Source organism: Macaca fascicularis, chromosome 10 (genome assembly GCF_037993035.2).
Source record: "Macaca fascicularis isolate 582-1 chromosome 10, T2T-MFA8v1.1".
In the NCBI taxonomy this organism is placed as follows: domain Eukaryota; kingdom Metazoa; phylum Chordata; class Mammalia; order Primates; family Cercopithecidae; genus Macaca; species Macaca fascicularis.
Genome location: NC_088384.1, coordinates 34,605,745 through 34,625,884, shown reverse-complemented (window position 1 = coordinate 34,625,884; position 20,140 = coordinate 34,605,745). Strand labels below are relative to the sequence as shown.

The following is a 20,140-nucleotide window of genomic DNA, read 5'->3' as shown; positions in this document are numbered from 1 at the left end:
TGTCACTGTGCTACGCAGTGCTACCTCCCTAGCAGGCTTTGTTTTCAACTTAGTCCCGTCAGTACAGAGACCACAACTAAGGGCTAGCTGATGACTTGCCCAGCTGGGTGAGTGGCAGCCACGGAGGCCATCCAGGGAAAGTCCCCCTCTCACAAGAGGGCAGCTGCGGCTGAAGGAGCCTGACGCCTGTTCCCATAGGATGCAGCGGAACCTGAAGATGGAGATGCTTGCCGGGTGTGGGGCTGGGATGTGCCAGGTGGTGGTGACCTCTCCCATGGAAATGCTCAAGATTCAGCTGCAGGATGCTGGACGCTTGGGTGAGGCCTGTCCCCACCTCCTATGGGAACAGTAAAGGGCTGGGATTGGAACCAGGCACATCCCACATCCCACCCTCATTTGCTAGGCTGTGTGACCAGTCAACTTTCCAAGCAGGTAGAAGTCTTTGGCCAGGCATGGTGGCTCACGCCTGTAATCCCAGCACTTTGGGAGGCCGAGGCAGGTGGATCACTTGAGGTCAGGAGTTCAAGACCAGCCCACCCAGCATGGTAAAACCCCGTCTCTACTAAAGATACAAAAATTAGCCAGGTGTGAAAAAAAAAAAGTCTTCGTTTATGGTTACCCATTTCATCAATGCTGCCAGCTCCAGAACAAATAGCAGAAACGAGAATGTTGATTCAGAGGGTCAGAAAATACTTTATGCTTCTGTCATATTTTCTTCACAATTAGACTTGATTTCCTAAAGATTTTAAGAAACGCCGCCGGGCGTGGTGGCTCACACCAGTAATCCCAGCACTTTGGGAGGCCGAGGCAGGCGGATCACCTGAGGTCAGGAGTTCAAGACCAGCCTGGCCAACATGGTGAAACCCCGTCTCTACTAAAAATACAAAAATTAGCCAGGCATGGTGGCAGGTGCCTGTAATCCCAGCTACTCGTGAGGTTGAGGCAGGAGAATCACTTGATCCCAGGAGGCGGAGGTTGCAGTGAGCAGAGATGACGCCATTTGCACTCCAGCCTGGAGGACAAAAGCGAGACTTCATCTCAAAAAAAAAAAGAGAGAAATGCCAATGACTGGCTCACTGAAACCTCCAGTCAGTAAGTATTTTGTGCTGTAGAAGCTGGCTTTTGGTGGAAAGGCATAAAAAGGGATAAGAAAATCATTCTCATTCTTTTGTTTTTTCCTGGAAGAGAAGTTTGGCCCTTTCCTAAATCCTGGTCCTCTCAGAACGATGGAGTGGTGTTGGCTCAGCATGGTACACTCCTGTAATCCCAGCTACTCGGGAGGCTGAGGCAGGAGAATCACTTGAACCCGGGCGGCGGAGGTTGTAGTGAGCGATCGCACCACTGTACTCCAGCCTGGGCAACAGAGCGAGACTCTGTCTCAAAAAAAAAAAAAAAAAGCAAGCACTATGGAGTGGTGTAGATGCCACAACGCATATAGTAAAAGCTAGAGCTGGCCAACCGTGGAAGGGATGTGGGGGCCTCTCCTTAGGGCTAAACCACAGCGACCGAATTAAATACACTAACCCATAATGCACCTAATGCAGCACCTGGCAACGGGCATACAGTCCTCAGTCCATGCAGTGCCCTTCCCTTCCTCAATTCAGATGTGCACATGTGCTGTGCAAGAATTCTACCAGATTTCTACATTGAATCAGACCAGCCTGGACCAAATAAAACTGCGGGAGAATAAAGTTAGGCACAGATGAGTCCCCACTGTGTTTAGTTTTTCAACCTGTGTAAGAAGTTTAGTATTCCAAAAGCATTTAGAAAGAAGTAAAAGATAGGATATCAATAAATTATGGTGCATGTAAAGATGACAATGGGGAAAATCATGTTCATATTGATCAACTAATTACTTAAAGTTAATTGTTTGCAGCCTGCACCTAGATTACTACCATAAGAAAATATGGCCGGGCGCGGTGGCTCAAGCCTGTAATCCCAGCACTTTGGGAGGCCGAGACGGGCGGATCACGAGGTCAGGAGATCGAGAGACGATCCCGGCTAACACGGTGAAACTCCGTCTCTACTAAAAAATACAAAAAATAGCCGGGCGAGGTGGCGGGCGCCTGTAGTCCCAGCTACTCGGGAGGCTGAGGCAGGAGAATGGCGTAAACCCGGGAGGCGGAGCTTGCAGTGAGCTGAGATCCGGCCACTGCACTCCAGCCTGGGTGACAGAGCAAGACTCTGTCTCAAAAAAAAAAAAAAAAAAAAAAAAAGAAAATATGTGCCTGCCAGGTGCAGTGGCTCACGCCTATAATCCCAGCACTTTGGGAGGCTCAGGTGGGCGGATCACCTGAGGTCAGGAGTTCGAGACCAGCCTGGCCAACATAGTGAAACCCTCTCTCTACTAAAAATACAAAAATTAACCAAGTGTGGTGGTGTGCACTTGCAGTCCCAGCGGCTTGGGAGGCTGAGGCAGGAGAATCGCTTGAACTGGGGAGGCGGGGGTTGCAGTGAGCCAAGATCAGGCCACTGCACTCCAGCCTGGGTGATAGAGCAAGATCTCGGAAAAAGAAAAGAAAAGAAAAGAAAATTTGTGCAAAGGCTGTGTGCAGTGGCTCCCAACACTTTGGGAGGCCGAGATGGGGGGATCACTTTAGCTCAGGAGTTTAGGACTAGCCTGGGCAACATAGTGAGACCTTGCCTCTAAAAAAATACAAAAATTAGCCAGATGTGCTGGCATGGGGCCGTGGTCCTGGATGTGCTGGCGTGGGGCTGTGGTCCTGGACGTGTTGGTGTGGGTCTGTGGTCCCAGGGACTTGGGAGGCAGAGGTGGGAGGATTGCTTGAGCCAGGAAGGTTGAGGCTGCAGTGAGCGATTGCGCCACCGCACTCCAGCCTGGGTGGCAGAGCAAGACCCCGTCTCAAAAAAACAACGAACAAACAAAACAGGCCGGGTGTGGTGGCTCACGTCTGTAATCCCAGTACTTTGGGAGGCTGAGGCGGTTGGATCACCTAAAGTCGGGAGTTCAAGACCAGTCTGACCAACGTGGAGAAACTCCGTCTCTACTAAAAATGCAAAATTAGCTGGGCATGGTGGCGCATGCCTGTAATCCCAGCTACTCAGGAGGCTGAGGCAGGAGAATCACTTGAAACCAGGAGGCAGAGGTTGCAGTGAGCAGAGATCGTGACATCACAGTCCAGTCTGAGCAACAAGAGTGAAACTCCGTCTCAAAACAAAAACAAAAGCAAAACAAAACAAAAACCACAAAAAAAGAAAATGTGGCCCGGGCACAGTGGCTCACACCTGTAATCCCAGCACTTTGGGTGGTCAAGGTGGGTGGATCACGAGGTCAGGAGTTCGAGACTAGCCTGACCAACATAGTGAAACCCCGTCTCTACTAAAAATACAAAAAATTTGCCAGGCATAGTGGCAGGCACCTGTAATCCTAGCTACTTGGGAGGCTGAGGCAGGAGAATCACTTGAACCCAGGAGGCGGAGGTTGCAGCAAGCCGAGATCGCGCCACTGCACACACCAGCCCAGGCGACAGTGCGAGACTCCATCTCAAGAAAAAAAAAAAAAGGAAAAAAAAAAGAAAATGTGCGTGATAACTAGATTCCTAGTATGAAATATTTTCGGCCGGGCGCGGTGGCTCACGCCTGTAATCCCAGCACTGTGGGAGGCCAAGGCGGGTGGATCACGAGGTCAGGAGTGGCCAACAGAGTGAAACCCCGTCTCTACTAAAAAAATACAAAAAATTAGCCGGGCATGGTGGCGGGCGCCTGTAGTCCCAGCTACTCAGGAGGCTGAGGCAGGAGAATGGTGTGAACCCAGGAGGCGGAGCTTGCAGTGAGCTGAGATCGCGCCACTGCACTCCAGCCGGGGCAACAGAGCAAGACTCCATCTCAAAGAAATATTTTTCTGGTGGATACCAAACAAATTTGGGACGTCGTTGGGAATAGCTTCCTTTTGGCAAGGACTTATAATCTAAGCAAAGCTTCTCAAACACAGATTTAGGAAAATAAATATTCACAGAATTTCGGTGTCGTAAATCCCATTGTTGTTAATGGGCCTCACAGCATTTTATTTTACTATTATTTATTTATTTTATTATTATTTATTTATTTTTGAGGCAGAGTTTCACTCTGTTGCCCAGGTTGGAGTCCATTTGTGCTATCTTGGCTCACCACAACCTCTGCCTCCCAGGTTCAAGTGATTCTCCTGCCTCAGCCCCCTGAGTAGCTGAGATTACAGGTATGCACCAACACATCCGGCTAATTTTTGTTTTTGTATTTTTAGTAGAGACAAGATTTCTCCATATTGGTTAGGCTGGTCTCGAACTCCCGACCTCAGGTGATCTGCCCACCTTGGCCTCCCAAAGTACTGGGATTACAGGCGTGAGCCACCGCGCCCAGCCACCTTACAACATTTTAAATGTGGTATAATTCCATTGTAATTAGTAATATTGAACTTACCAAATGATGGGCTCTGAATTATTTAAAGAATCAAATTCTACCAAATAGGGAAGGGTGGGACGGACCTGCTCACCTCATCTTGGAGGGCGAGCAGAAGGAGGTGCCATGGAAGCCTGAGGGAGACATTCCATCCTATTAGCACCTTAGGGCATGGGAATTTCACGTATGTTCTGCCTAACGGTGAAAAGCAACAAATTATTTTTGTGTCTAAAAATCACCCAGGCCAGGCACAGTGGCTCACACCTGTAATCCCAGCACTTTGGGAGGCCAAGGCAGGTGGATCACCTGAGGTCAGGAGTTCGAGACCAGCCTGGCCAACATGGTGAAACCCCATCTCTACTAAAAATACAAAAATCAGCTAGGTGTGGTGGCGCATGCCTGTAATCCCAGCTACCAGGAAGGCTGAGCCAGGAGAATCGCTTGAACCTGGGAGGCGGAGGTTGCAGTGAGCTGAGATCACACCACTGCAAAAAAGAAACCCAAAATAAGTAAAAATAAAAATGATCTACATAGGCTGAGAAATGGTTTAGAAATGGAAGCCAGATCAAATCCAGTTTTAATGGGAGGGCAAGGAATGGAGCCCTAAGGAATGTGGCGGAGAAGCAAGCGGGCCAGGCTGTGGCCGTGCTCTTGGGAAGCGTTCTCAGCACTGGGATAGCTCCTGAGATACTGTAGACCTTAGGAAGACATCCTTAGGGCCAAAAATTAACATTCTAAAATTAGGACATTCTTCCGGATGCCAGTCGAGGTGTCAGCCTGGCCTCTGAACTGCCTCAGGGGCAGGGATTGAGAGCCACACTCAGGAGTGTTTTGTCGCATCTGTCGGGGACCAGGTAGTGATGGGGTCTGTCCTTTCCCTTCCAGCCGTCCATCATCAGGGCTCAGCCTCAGCACCCTCCGCCTCCAGGTCCTACACAACGGGTTCGGCTTCCACCCACAAACGCCCCTCTGCCACCCTCATCGCCCGGGAGCTGCTCCGCACCCAGGGCCTGGCTGGGCTCTACAAGGGCCTGGGTGCCACCCTCCTCAGGTGAGCCTCTCTTCCGGTTCCCTAGGACAAGTGCATGGGGGAGGGCATGAGGGCCGGAGAGCTGGCTGTCCTATCTGCCGCTGTGTCCTTCCCAGAACACCCAAATCCAGGTGAGCAGACGATTTCCGTGCTTCCTGTTTTGCCCAGAACTGGCCAGGGTGGCACAGAATGGGTACCTAGAAGACTGAAGTTTTAGGCCCCTTGCGTAGCGATGACCAGCCCCACAGGAAGGCTGCGTGTTTTGTGGCCCAAAGGCACCTAAGAAAGCCCCTGTCTACAGAGGACTGCAGAGTTCCTAGTAAATGGGTGGCCATGTCCCTCATCTTCCCTTGGCCTGCCTGCCCCTGCACAGAACACGTTTCCAGCCTCGGACTTGCCTCTGGCAGTCAAGAGGCTGCAGGTGCTGCAGGGCAGAGGAAGGAGCTGGGAGGGCAGGACAGATGGCAGTAGCCCTTTTGTCCCCTGCTGTCCCGGGCACTGAAGAAGGGGTGAGTCCCAGCGGCTTCTCTGTGAGCCCCATAGCTGACAGCAAAGCTCATCGTCTCACCTTGGGCGGCAGCCCCAGGGCGGCTCGGAGCTCAGAGTTTCTCCTCCGTCTTCTGCAGAGATATCCCCTTCTCCATCATCTACTTCCCACTGTTCGCCAACCTTAACCACCTGGGGTTCAACGAGCTCGCCGGTAAGGCGTCCTTTGCACATTCCTTCGTGTCAGGCTGTGTGGCAGGTTCCGTAGCTGCGGTCGCAGTGACGCCTCTAGATGGTAAGGAGGTGGGAGACGTGTCCTTTCTATAGGATGAACAGTTAATTTTGCGCTTACAGATGGAACAGCCCGACCCTGGAAGCCGTCTGGGGTTGCAATCTGGCTGCTGGCAGAGGCTCATTAAAGGCCCTTCCGGAGAAAGTGGGCTCAAGAGACTTTCCCTCTGTTTCTCATCCCTGACACATCCCCTCACCTTCAAGATTCCTTTAGCTTTTCATCCCCTCAGAAGAGTTGTGAGCCTCAGCTGTAAATTATTGCTGATCTTTTAAAATGTGGGGTTGGCCGGGTGTGGTGGCTCACGCCTGCAATCCCAGCACTTTGGGAGGCCGAGGTGGGTGGATCACCTGAGGTCAGGAATTTGAGACCATCCTGACTAACATGGTGAAACCCCGTCTCTACTAAAAATACAAAACAAATTAGCTGAGTGTGGTGGCGGGTGCCTGTAGTCCCAGCTACTTGGGAGGCTGAGGTAGGAGAATCACTAGAACCTGGGAGGTGGAGGTTACAGTGAGCCAAGACCACACCATTGCACTCCAGCCTGGGTGACAGCACAAGACTCCATCTCAAAAAAATAAATACATAAAATTTGGGGCTAAAGGCGGGAGCTAAACCCACTGTGAGAAGACAATGCCTCCCTCTGTGTTAGGGCTGCCCGCAGCTCCCCAAACATGCGGGCGGACTTCCTATACCAACAGTAACCTGGCCAGGTGCGGCGGCGGCTCACACCTGTAATCCCGAAACTTTGGGAGGACGAGACAAGAGCCCAGGAGTTTGAGACCAGCCTGGGCAACAAAGTGAGACCCTGTCTCTAAAAGAAGTAAAAACATTAGCTGGGTGTGGTGGTAGCGCCTGTAGTCCCAGCTACTGGGGAGGCTGAGGTGGCAAGATCACTTGAGCCCAGATGGTCGAGGTTGCAGTGAGCTGTGACTGTGCCACTGCACTCCAGCCTGGGCAACAGAGCAAGACCCTGTCTCAACAAAACCAAACAAACCCACGGTAACGTGACTCATTTATTTTATAGCTAAGGCGCAAAGACGAAGACCTCCACTCAGATCACACAATGCACACAACGGCAGAACTGGTCTCACGACCTTTTTTTTTTTTTTTGACATGGAGTCTCAATCTGTTGCCCAGATTGGAGTGCAGTGATGCAATCCCAGCACACCACAACCTCCGCCTCCCCAGTTCAAGCGATCCTCCCGCCCCCGCCTCCCGAGTAGCTGGGACTACAGGCATACGCCACCATGCCCGGCTCATTTTTGTATTTTTAGTAGAGATGGGGTTTCACTATGTTGGCCAGGTTGGTCTCGAACTCCTGACCTCGTGATCCGCCCTCCTCAGCCTCCCAAAGTGCTAGGATTACAGGCGTGAACCACCGTGCCCAGCCTATGACGCAGTTTTACACGTGGTAGCTCTAAAGGAGGACCCAGCCACTTCGTGTTGAGGGGAGGACACCAAAGGTAAGCTGTTCACCACTTATTTTAACTTTTACTTCATTTAGTTCTGAAAACTCGAATCCAAACCCTCAAGAAAGGCCTGGGCGAGGACGTGTACAGTGGGATCACCGACTGTGCCAGGTGAGAGCCAGTGTCCCCTCAAATGGTGGCTGGGACCGGTTCCTCTGCATGGGTGAATGCCTAGGTCAGATTTAGAGACCAGCTGTAATGCTGGGCTCTGGGTTTCTCAGAAGTCTGTCTTTCCCTCACCTCTCAGAGAAAACAGGGTACTCGGAGCCTTTTTCTTCTTTGTGGTATCCCCACAGCGTCTCTCACCAAAGATTCTAGGCACATCAAGCCTATTTCCAAGGCCTTGACCCAACTGCATAAGTAACCAACCTGCACGCACCTAGCGGGCGAGGCACAGCCCCACACCCCTGGCCCCTCGCTCTTGCTGGGAAGGCACTATTCTCAAAAGAGCGGTGCACAAATGGAGAGGCCGCCACCGAGGGCTGCTGGCAGACTGCCCCTGCCCATCAGCTCACCGGCTCTTCTTTCTCCCCAGAAAACTCTGGATTCAGGAGGGACCGTCTGCCTTCATGAAAGGCGCTGGCTGCCGGGCACTGGTCATAGCACCTCTCTTTGGGATTGCTCAAGGGGTCTATTTCATTGGGATTGGAGAGCGCATCTTAAAGTGTTTTGAGTAGACGGAGCTGGAGATCAGGTCCCTGCACTCGCCACCCTCTCTCTAGCCCATTTCACTTAGCCTAGAGGGGACAAGGGCAGGCGGGGCCGCTCCGGCCTGCCTTGTCCTCTGCGTTGTAGCGCTACCTCAGTCTCAGGAGAAACAGCCCTATACTCTAACAAGTCGAGCACAGCCTTCTTCCCCTGTGTGTCTACACTCATTTTCCTTTGTGGGCACAGCTACCAGGGGCTTTCAGAAGCCCCTACCCACCTACTTTTCAACAAGAGTAGTACTTTAGTTGTATTAATTGCAGCACCTTAACAGGTAGTCAAAATAGAAGGGTTGTTTCTATATTTTAACATCTCAGTCAAACTCGGCAATCTTCAGTCAGCTTGAGGATTTAGCATTGTTAATCTTGGACTCTATAACTTATGAGTCCTAGCACTGATTTTTGAGGAAAAGGAGGATCAGAAGTTCAAGGGTCCATGAAAGTCCTCAAAGTCAGCGCCTCGTTTGAGACCAAGCTCCCTTTCGAATCCCTGGATGGCTGAGGGGGCTGAGGCCGGCTCTAACTGGGCAGCCCGGCCCCTCCTCCAGAGCCCAGGCTCTTGCAGACCCCTCCCTGTATCCGAGGAACACTATTTGAAATAAAGGTGAACGGTTACAATCTCATCTGTTCATCAGTGGGTACAGCACAGGCTGCGGTGAACGGTGTCACCATCTGCTTTTCTACGTCCATTTCAAACCCCAACATTAAAAAGGGCACAGAAGCAGACCCCCGTGACTCTTCAAACTGTTACTTATGGGGGTGGAGGAACACAGCCACAGGGAAACATCTGCTTGTTAGTGACACTGGGCTTTAAGCCTTGATTCTATCCCTTCGTAAGTGCGTCGTCTTGAGGAGCTGAGTTTGCTGTGAGAGCTGTCCTCATGCACCTCGGTTCCTGCCCCATAGGCTGCTACAGGAGAAGTAATGTCACAGCAGCAGGGCCAAGTCCTAAGAAAACCAGCACCTGCTGCATGAGCTGGTGTTTACAACAGTCCCACCTACTGTGAAACCTGGCCTAACGACGAAGAGGATGGCGCCAACATGGTCAGCCTTGGGAACCTCACTGTTATGAGAACTGCATTAGAGTATGGGCCCTGGAGACAGACCTCAGTTCAAGTCCCAGCTCCACCACGTACTAGCTGCAAGGCCCTGGGCAGCTCTTAGTTGTCACTTACAGAAAAATAAAACATGGGGCAGGGGAGGAAGAACAGGGCCTCTGTGAAAGGATCTGGTTCCAGCACACAGTGACCTGCTCCAAAACAACTCGGTTTTTTGAGCCGGGCGCTGTGGCTCACGCCTGTAATCCCAGCACTTTGGGAGGCCGAGGCGGGCGGATCACAAGGTCAGGAGATCGAGACCATCCTGGCTAACCCGGTGAAACCCCGTCTCTGCTAAAAATACAAAAAAACTAGCCGGGCGAGGTGGCGGGCGCCTGTAGTCCCAGCTACTCGGGAGGCTGAGGCAGGAGAATGGCGTGAACCCGGAAGGCGAAGCTTGCAGTGAGCCGAGATCGCGCCACACACTCCAGCCTGGGCGATGGAGTAAGACTCTGTCTCAAAAAAAGAAAAAAAAAACTTGGTTTTTCTCACTCGGGCAACACTAACACAACTATTTCCTCGATAAAGCTGTACAGCGCTTCTAGAGGCCAGCCCACACTGAACAGCCATGTGGGGTGTGTGGCAGATCACAAGGGTGGAAAGAACGCTCCCCTCGCGGGTGATGGGCTGGGAACGACGAGCAACAGCCCAGGGGACACCCAGAGGGTTAACGGGTCCAGGTGCTGACAGCTGTCACCATCAAGTGCCACGGGGATTGGGAAAATACTTCTTTTCTAGGTGCCTCAGTCAGAATTTGACTGTGTCAAAACCTAAATTTGTAGTGCTTTACACTAGAAATCACATTAAATCCATGTAACTCTTTTAATAAATAAAGCATATTCATGGCTTAGATTTTAAATCACATTTACAGATGAGGGAAAACTTCTAGGCCTAAACAGGTAACAGTCAAGCGACTACTGCTGGAAGGAGTGGTGCGCCACACGCACCTTAATAAGCCTCAAGAGTGGGGACTGCAGGGCCAAACACCAAACATCACCTCTAGGCCAGACGGAGAGTGGAGACCCAGGAAGCCCACGCGACCACCATCCGCCCCCTCCCCTAGTGCTGGAGAACCAGCTGGACACTGTGTTACTTTCAGATGAACTGGAGGTGGGTCCTGATCATATTACATGAAGCTTTCCACCACTGTGAACAATTAGGCAAGGCATGAGTGACAGGAGGGGCATCACTGATAAATACAGAGCAATACTGGGGCAGTAAAGAGGAAGCTACAGAGACATTCGTGTTTCTTCAAATATCAGAAGCTTCTACATCACAGCGGGAGAGCTGAGGATGAGCTCCACCTCCTGAAGGCTTAGTCCAAAAACTTCCTGTTGGCATTTGCACCAAACAAGGCTCCCCGGACCTCTGGCATCATCTGTGGGGAGAAAGTGTAATAAACACGCAATGTCAGCTGGAGGAGTTGTAGAGTACCGCACATCTTAACCACAGGTGGAAAGCCACGCACCTACACGGCTGGGAAGGACGCACAAAGCCACGCACATCAAAGCCACCCTTTCGTTCCCTGAAGCACAGTAACACATTCATTGGTGAGAAGCTTAACTCATCCCAAATCTGGGGTTCAGGCTGCTTACAAAAGGGACACATTAAAAAAAAAAAACCCTAAAGTCACTACTATCTCAGACTTAACTCATTATCATCATCTCACCACTATATGCTAGGTCACCTACACTCTTTCTTCAACAAACATTTACTGAGTGCCTACTGTGGCCACAGCGGCCGCACAGAACACTTCCAATGCCAGTTTAGGCTGGAAGCACTTGCTACAGCCACTGATGAATCCTTAGGAGGACTTAACCCTGGATTTCTAAGGCTCTGCTGTCCAACAGGGCAGCTCCAGCTCCAGCTGGTTATTGTGTGCTGAGAAACTGAATTTTTCGGTTTAATCAAATATCCGTGAGTGAGTAGTGGCTATGATACTGGATGAGACAGTGGCTACTAGGAAACAATGTTCTGAGGTTTAAATTACCAGAATATGAAAAAATCAAGGTGAAAGTGCTTTAGTTATAAGACAAGTATCTGCATAAACAGTAAACTGCCCATCTAGGTCAGGGAATAAGTAGGTTAGCAGCCACAGCAATAGACTACCCCTAGAAGGCTAGAAGATGCCCAGCATTTTAGAACAAATAGAATTTTCCTGGCTTGTCTCCTAGAGTTCATGTGTACAAATCTGGAAACATCTGAAAAGCCAGCAGCTTTATGATAATTCCTTTAAACAAGTATTTGCGGTCTCGTGCGGCGGCTCACGCCTGTAATCCCAGCACTTTGGGAGGCCAAGGCGGGTGCATCACCTGAGGTCAGGAGTTTGAGACCAGGCTGGCCAACATGGTGAAACCCCGTCTCTACTAAAAATACAAAATTAGCCGGTGTGGTGGCGCGTGCCTGTAATCCCAGCTACTCGGGAGGCCGAAGCAGGAGAATCACGTGAACCTGGGAGATGGAGGTTGCAGTGAGTCGAGATTGCACTCCAGCCTGGGCAAAAAAGAGTGAAATTCCATCTCAAAAAAGCAAAACAAAACACAAGTATTTGCTTTAGTTTCCATGATTCCTGTTACAGAAAGAACTTGTCAGCACCTTACATGTAGTAAAATGTACAAATTTGAATCCTAGGTCAACAAAACCCTTGTTCTGAACCCAAATTCACCCTCATGTAAATGTTATCACCTCAGCAAATGCTACTGCATGCCCAATTCTCATTCTTTTTGAGCAAAAGTCCAAAAATGTGGAAAGACAGTAACAAATCCCAAATACCAGGGAATGGACATGTGCTGTCTGTCCCACTTCAAAGTACCAGCAGACCAACTACCAAGAAGTACCGCCACACTCACCTGCTGGGCTATGAGATCCAGCCGGCTTTCCAGGGTGTTGGAAACCTTTATTTTACGATCCCCATTATAGATCTCAACTCCACCAGCTCTGCAAAAAAAAGCACAGGAAATAATCATTTTCAAAGAGTTGAGAAAGATACAAGGTACCCTTTACTCCCGCAGAGGAATGCCCTCGTCTTGGTGTGTAGACTGCACAACCTAAGCAACAGGCCTGAAAGGAACTGAAAAAGCTTCTGAAGATGTAATGCACAGTTGGTTTCAAGACACCCCCATCCCCGCCCAGATGTCCATTATATGAAACGGTGTAGTATTTGCGTACAACCATCACACATCCTCCCCTATATTGTAAATCATGTCTATAGCACCTAAACTAGCTAATACAATGTAAATGGTTGTTACACTGTAGTGTTTAGGGAGTGAAAAGAAAAAGTTGGTTGAATTCACAGGTGTGGACCCCAAAGATACAGAGAACTGACTGCATTCATCTCAATAACTCATTTACCAGGTGACACTGTGTTTTTTTGTTTTTTTTGAGACTCACTCTGTTGCCCAGGCAGGAGTGCAATGGCGCCATCTCGGCTCACTACAACCTCTGCCTCCTGAGTTCAAGCAATTCTCCTGCCTCAGCCTCCCAAGTAGCTGGGATTACAGGCACCTGCCATCATGCCTGGCTAATTTTTGTATTTTTGTAGAGACGCAGTTTCACCATGTTGCCCAGGCTGGTCTTGAACTCCTGACCTCTGGTGATCCGCCCACCTTGGCCTCCCAAAGTGTTGGGATTACAAGAGTGAGCCACCGCGCCCGGCCTGTGTCAATTTGATTTTATGTTACAGAACCTGTTTTATCACAGCCAGCCCTCCCCAACAAAATGAAAAAGGGAGGATTTCATCTCAGTTTGCAAATCACTCAGAGTCCTCATCTGAATGATTTCTTAAGCCCAATCCTGCTCATCACTGATAAGGCCCTATCACGACTGCATGTGTGTCTGATAAAAGACGCCACTGCTGGCCGGGCGTGGTGGCTCACCCCTGCAGTCCCAGCATTTCGGGAGGCCGAGACAGATGGATTGTTTCCATTCACAAGTTTGAGGTCAGCCTGGCCAACATGGCGAAAGCCCATGTCCACTAAAAATACAAAACTTTGCTGGGCACGGTGGGGCACCTGTAGTCCCACCTACTTGAGAAGCTGAGACAGGAGAATTGCTTGAACCCAGGAGGCAGAGGTTGCAGCAAGCCAAGATGGTGTCACTGAACTCCAGCCTGGGCAACAGAAAGAGACCCTGACTCAAAAAAAAAAAAAGAAGCCAGGTGCGGTGGCTCACGCCTGTAATCCCAGCACTTTGGGAGGCCGAGGCGGGCGGATCATGAGGTCAGGAGATTGAGACCATCCTGGCTACCATGGTGAAACCTGTCTCTACTAAAAATACAAAAAGTTAGCCGGGCGTGGTGGCGGGCGCCTGTAGTCCCAGCTACTCAGGAGGCTAAGGCAGGAAAATCGCTTGAACCTAGGAGGCAGAGGTTGCAGTGAGCCGAGGTCATGCCACTGTACTCCAGCCTGGGTGACAGAGCGAGACTCCGTCTATTAAAAAAAAAGCGTCCAAGGGACTTTCTTCAATGTTAGTGGTGTGGCTAGGTGGCCTGAGACAGGCTGGTGAAATCGATAAAATGACGCTGGCTCTCCCCTTGTCAGGAGTTTCTACTGCCTACTCCAACTACACTGAGAAATGTTCTGTCATTTCCTCACAGTCATAAAATTACCACCCGTGGCCGGGCGCGGTGGCTCAAGCCTGTAATCCCAGCACTTTGGGAGGCTGAGATGGGCGGATCACGAAGTCAGGAGATCAAGACCATCCTGGCGAACACAGTGAAACCCCGTCTCTACTAAAAAATACAAAAAACTAGCCGGGCGAGGTGGTGGGCGCCTGTAGTCCCAGCTACTCGGGAGGCTGAGGCAGGAGAATGGCGTAAACCCGGGAGGCGGAGCTTGCAGTAAGCTGAGATCTGGCCACTGCACTCCAGCCTGGGCAACAGAGCGAGACTCCATCTCAAAAAAAAAAAAAAAAAAAAACCACCCGTACTTGCAATTCTATCTCTAAGGAACCTAATTACTAGGCATACACAATTCTTGTTTTGACAACTATTACTCAGAAGGAGGGAGTACCTACCTCAGCATCCAATACAGAGATCCAGTCCTAGCTTTCATTCTAGGGGCCACCTCCCCACAGAAAGAATGCAGTGACCATAAATTAGACTTTTTTTTTTTTTGGAGATGCAGTCTCACTCTGTCGCCAGACTGGAGTCTAGTGGCGTGATCCTGGCTCACTGCAACCTCCGCCTCCCGGGTTCAAGTGATTCTCCTGCCTCAGCCTCCTGGGTAGCTGGGACTACAGGTGCGTCCCACCACGCTCAGCTAAGTTTTGTATTTTTCGTAGAGACAGGACTGGACTGTGAGCAGAGGGTGGGCTGGTATGAGAGCGAGTCTGGCTCCCTAGGCCATGTTGGCCGGGATGGTCTTGATCTCTTGACCTTGTGATCTGCCCGCCTTGGCCTCCCAAAGTGCTGGGATTACAGGCGTGAGCCACCACACCCGATGAAACTAGACTTTTAGAGTGTATTTAGCCGGCCAACAAAGGAGAACAACAGAGCGCGGCCAGAACAACAGGAGCAGCTGCAAGTAGAACACATCACAGCTCTAGCCTTGTGTCTAAGAGTGTGTTGGTGAAAATACCATTTGCAAAAGGCCCAGTATAAAGGCCACTCTCCCAGGGAGAGAAGGTGGCTGTTAGCAGCAGGAATACTCCTTACATGTCTTCAGGCAGGTAGGACTCCTGGTCAATTTGGACATCAACATCATTTTTGGTGGCAATTTTGTACATAGGGATTGCCTTCTGCACTGCAGCCTGGAAATACAGAAAACAATGAGAGGTATGACTAGAAACTATGAAGCAGGTATCCAAAAATTCAACAGACTCTACAAGCAAGGATATTTCCATTTATGCCATGTAAAAGAACAGAGGCACTGCTGGTGGGAATGTAGAACGGCACAGTCACTGAGGAAAAACGCAGTCTGCACACAAGAGGGAAGAGACGCGAATGGTTTCTGTCAAGATTTAACAGGGCTTGGCTGGGCGTGGTGGCTCACGAGGTCAGGGGTTCAAGACCAGCCTGGCCAAGACAGCGAAACCCCATCTCTACTAAAAATACAAAAATTATCGAGGCGTGATGGCGCGCACCTATAATCCCAGCTACTTGGGAGGTTGAGGCAGAACTGCTTGAACGTGGGAGGCGGAGTTTGCAGTGAGCCAAGGTCACACCACTGCACTCCAGCCTGGGTGACAGAGCGAGACTCCATATCGGGGGGAAAAAAAAAAAAAGATTTAACGGGGCTTGGCAGATGATTAAACACATCAGAGGCAGTTATCAGATGTGAAACATGGATCAGCAGGAGGAAGATACATTATCCCCCCAACGGAGAGTGTTAGAAGCTGGAGGTGCCTAACGAGAGAAGAGAAGGAAGAGAAGTTTGGCTGCTGACATGAGCTTAACCTGGTAGTTGCAGATGAGCGGGGGACAGCAGGCACCAGAAACAGCGGTGCCATGCCATACCCACAAGGATGGTTCTGATCAGAACAACAGTACAACGGTCCTCAAAACATGAAGCACAGAATTAACACGTGATCCGGCAATTCTACCTCTGGGAATACAGACAAATGGATAGAAAGCAGGACAGATATCTGCACACCCATGTTTGCAGCAGGATTATTCACAGTAGCAAAAAGGTGGGAACAACCCAAGTGTCCAGTGACAGATGAACGGATCAGCACAATGTGGGGCACCCACGCCGCGCGTCAGCACAACGTGGGGCACCCACGCCGCGGGTCAGCACAACGTGGGGCACCCACACCGTGGCTCACACACCGCGGACCAGCACAACGTGAGGCACCCACGCCACGGACCAGCACAACGTGGGGCACCCACGCCGCGGGTCAGCACAATGTTGGGCACCCACACCGTGGCTCACACACCGCGGACCAGCACAACGTGGGGCACCCACGCCGCGCGTCAGCACAACGTGGGGCACCCACGCTGCGGGTCAGGACAATGTTGGGCACCCACACCGTGGAATATTATTCAGCCTTACAAAGGAAGGGCATTCTGACCCACACTACCAGGACCTTGAAGGCATTATGCTAAGTGAAATCAAACAGTCTCAAAAGGACAAATACGAATGTTTCCACTTATATGAGGTGAACAGGGGAGAAGAAAGGAGAAGAGAAATAATGGAGAGTTAGTGTTTAATGAGCACGAAGTTTCACTATGGGAAAATGGAAAAGTTCTGAAGATGGATGATGGTGATGGCTGCACAATGTTGTAAATGTACTTAATGGCACAATGTATGGTTAAAATGGTAAATGGTATGTATATTTTACCACAATTAAAAAAAAAAAAAAAGAAAGAAAGGCTGGGCGCAGTGGCTCACGCCTGTAATCCCAACTCTTTGGGAGGCTGAGGCAGGCAGGTCACAAAGTCAGTTCAAGACCAGCCTGGCCAACATGGTGAAACCGTTTCTACTAAAGATACAAAAAATTAGCCAGGCATGGTGGTGCGCGCCTCTAATCCCAGCTACTTGGGAGGCTGAGGCAGGAGAATTGCTTGAACCCGGGGGGAGGAGGCTGCAGTGAGCCGAGATTACACCACTGCACTCCAGCCTGGGCAACAGAGCAACACTCCATCTCAAAAAAAAAAAAAAAAAAAAAAAAAAAACGGCGCAGTGACTCAAGCCCGTAACCCCAGCACTTTGGGAGGCTGAGGCAGGCGGATCACGAGGTCAGGAGATCGAGACCATCTTGGCTAACATGGTGAAACGCCGTCTCTACTAAAAATACAAAAATTAGCCAGGCGTGGTGGCAGACGTCTGTAGTCCCAGCTACTTGGGAGGCTGAGGCAGGAGAATGGTGTGAACCCGGGAGGCGGAGGTTGCAGTGAGCCAAGATCACGCCACAGCACTCCAGCCTGGGTGACAGAGCGAAACTGTCTCAAAAAAAGAAAAAAAGAGAAGTGAGTTTTTACTGCTACCTTGCAATTAGTGTGGTGGACATAATAAAGTCTTGTCTTTGAACAATATTGTGCACACTCAGGTAACCATGTAAATCCTTTCTTGGAAGAACTGAAGACCACATTTCTCTCTGACAGTATTACTTTGTTGAACAAATCAATGCATCTATTCAAGAGTTCCTTGTTTTCAAATCTAATGCAGCACCACTTTGGAGAGCTGATCACCAATTCTGGACACTGATACTGTAGAAGTTTCAAGAAAAAGCTTGCTTGGCACCCAGAAATATCACAGTGTTATCTAGAGAAGGCTAGTGAGCAACTGAAACCTCCCTCCACTGAATGACATCACCTTGGTGAATTCTCCATGATGATGTTGAGCTCTGTTTTACAGGTTAATAAATGAGGCTGTCAGTATAAACACAGACTTGGGTTACTGAGATGGTTTCTAACCTCTTATTATAGTGGGGAATGTACAGTTAAGGGCAATGAATATCTATGTTCTCTAGCTGGCACTTTCTTTCCTAGTGCACAAGTAACTTAGGGAGACAAATTATAATAAAAATGCAAATAGGCTGGGCGCAGTGGCTCACGCCTGTAATCCTAGCACTTTGGGGGACCGAGGTGGGTGGAGAACTCAGACTCAGAGCTGACCAGACTCTCTGGGATACTGCCATTGTACTCCAGCCTGGGCAACAGAGTGAGACTCCATCAAAAAAAGAAAAAGAAAAAGAAAAGAAGGAAGGAAGAGAAAGAGTGAAAGGGAGAAAGAGAAAGAGAAAGAGAAAGAGAGAAAAAGAGAGAAAGAAAGAAGGAAAGGAAGAAAGAAAGAGAGAGAGAGAAAGAAAAGAAAGAACGAGAGGGAGAAAGAGAAAGAAAAAGATAAAAAATTATCCTAAGTTCTTTACCTTTACCAGAGGGAAATCTTGTTTCCTGCAACGAACAATCATTCGGGGCTCCAGCAACTGGTACAAACCCTGGAAGAAATAGTAGATACAATCAGTAGAAAATGCAAACTATAAAATAAAGCAACAGGCCAGGTGCAGTGGCTCAGGTCTGTAATTCTAACACTTTGGGAGGCCAAGGTGGGCGGATTGCCTGAGCTCAGAAATTCGAGACCAGCCTAGGTAGGCAACAAGGCAAAACTCCATCTTTATTAAAAATACAAAAAATTAGCCTGGCATGATGGTGCACGCCTATAACTCCAGCTTACTCAGGAGGCTGAGGCAAGAGAATGGCATGAACCCAGGAGACGGAGGTTTAAGTAAACAGAGATGATGCCACTGCACTCCTGCCTGGCTGACAGAGTGACACTCTGTCTCCAAAAACAAGTAAAAAATTAGGCCCGGCGCAGTGGCTCACGCCTGTAGTCCCAGCACTCTGGAAGGCTGAGGTGGGCAGATCATGAGGTCAGGAGATCGAGACCATCCTGGCTAACATAGTGAAACCCCGTCTCTACTAAAAATATAAAAAAAATTAGCCGAGCGTGGTGGTGGGCGCCTGTAACCCCAGCTCCTCGGGAGGCTGAGGCAGGAGAATCGCTTGGACCTGAGAGGTGGATGCTGCAGTAAGCCCGAGATTGCGCCACTGCACTCCAGCCTGGGTGACAGAGTGAGACTCCGTCTCAAAAATAAATAAATAAATAAAAATTAAAAAAAATTAGCTGGGTATGGTGACAGGCGCCTGTAGTCCCAGCTACTCGGGAGGCTGAGGCAGGAGAATGGTGTGAACCCAGGAGGCGGAGCTTGCAGTGAGCCTTGATTGCACCACTGCACTCCAGCCTGGGCGACAGAGCAAGACTCCGTCTCAAAAATAAATAAATAAATAAATAAAGCAACTTGTAAAATAGGATGTTTCTATAGTTCTTTCATTTAGGTTGGAAAAACTTCCCCTGGTAGGTTCCACTAACAGATGGCATATACCACACGAGACCATGGAAAGATCAATCTATCACAAACCAGATAAATGAACCCAAACCTTTGGTCGTAGAAACAAAATTCATGCAGACGCCTTATATTACATCAACCAAGCTGAGGACAAATATTATTGTAATTAACATAAGTAAAATAAGGATTCCCAGCTCAGCAGTAAACAATTAAAACATATACAGTGTTTGGTTGGAATCCTAAATCTAAAGCAAGTATTTTAGTGGCAAAATCAAATTAAGGGAATTTAAAGCTGGTAAAGCTGGTAAAGGTGGTAAAGCTAGCCATTGCAAGCAAATTTGACCCTTAAGTCATGTAAGACTACATAAATGAGCAGCAGGCTGGAAGTCTTTTTTTTTTTTGAGACGGAGTCTCGCTGTGTCACCCAGGCTGGAGTGCAGTGGCGCGATCTCGGCTCACTGCAAGCTCCGCCTCCCGGGTTTACGCCATTCTCCTGCCTCAGCCTCCGAGTAGCTGGGACTACAGGCGCCCGCCACCACGCCCGGCTAGTTTTTTGTATTTTTAGTAGAGACGGGGTTTCACCATGTTAGCCAGGATGGTCTCGATCTCCTGACTTCGTGATCCACCCGCCTCGGCCTCCCAAAGTACTGGGATTACAGGCTTGAGCCACCGCGCCTGGCCTTGGAAGTCTTATCCAACCAGACAGATTTACTATTTTCCTATGCAGCACACATTTTAGGTATGGTCAAGAGTGGAAGGGAAAAAGCTAAAAGAAAAAAAAAAATGGTGAAAGGAAAAAACTATGATGAGAAAGCAGGAAAAATAGAGCTGGTCTCTAATAGGCACGCTAAATTTTCTCAGAACTGTGGCTATCAACAGTA

General features: G+C 49.6%; 2 protein-coding genes across 53 annotated transcripts in view; one reads left to right on the top strand and one right to left on the bottom strand.

Annotated features, from left to right (window-relative positions):
* Positions 1-8,999, top strand: part of SLC25A18 (solute carrier family 25 member 18) — a 28,293-nt gene extending 19,294 nt beyond the window's left edge. For 24 of the 50 annotated variants that reach the window (XM_074004545.1, XM_074004555.1, XM_074004538.1 and 21 more), the window contains 5 exons: positions 199-317; positions 5,281-5,446; positions 6,052-6,206; positions 7,708-7,783; positions 8,208-8,999. In XM_074004545.1, the coding sequence (XP_073860646.1) occupies positions 199-317; positions 5,281-5,446; positions 6,052-6,206; positions 7,708-7,783; positions 8,208-8,349 (658 nt within the window). In that variant the 3' untranslated portion in view covers positions 8,350-8,999. Of the gene's footprint in view, positions 1-198; positions 318-5,280; positions 5,447-6,051; positions 6,207-6,265; positions 7,001-7,707; positions 7,784-8,207 lie in introns of all 50 variants that reach the window. The other 26 variants (XR_012419042.1, XR_012419040.1, XR_012419037.1 and 23 more) reach the window with 4 other exon arrangements.
* A 1,282-nt stretch (positions 9,000-10,281) lies between these two features.
* The window catches only part of ATP6V1E1 (ATPase H+ transporting V1 subunit E1), a 40,397-nt gene continuing 30,538 nt past the window's right edge, over positions 10,282-20,140 (bottom strand). For all 3 annotated transcript variants that reach the window (XM_074004564.1, XM_065522553.1, XM_065522552.1), the window contains 4 exons: positions 18,282-18,350; positions 15,127-15,221; positions 12,323-12,410; positions 10,282-10,851 (listed from right to left, as the gene is read on the bottom strand). In XM_074004564.1, coding sequence (XP_073860665.1) covers positions 10,789-10,851; positions 12,323-12,410; positions 15,127-15,221; positions 18,282-18,350 — 315 coding nt within the window. In that variant the 3' untranslated portion in view covers positions 10,282-10,788. The remainder of the gene's footprint in view (positions 10,852-12,322; positions 12,411-15,126; positions 15,222-18,281; positions 18,351-20,140) is intronic.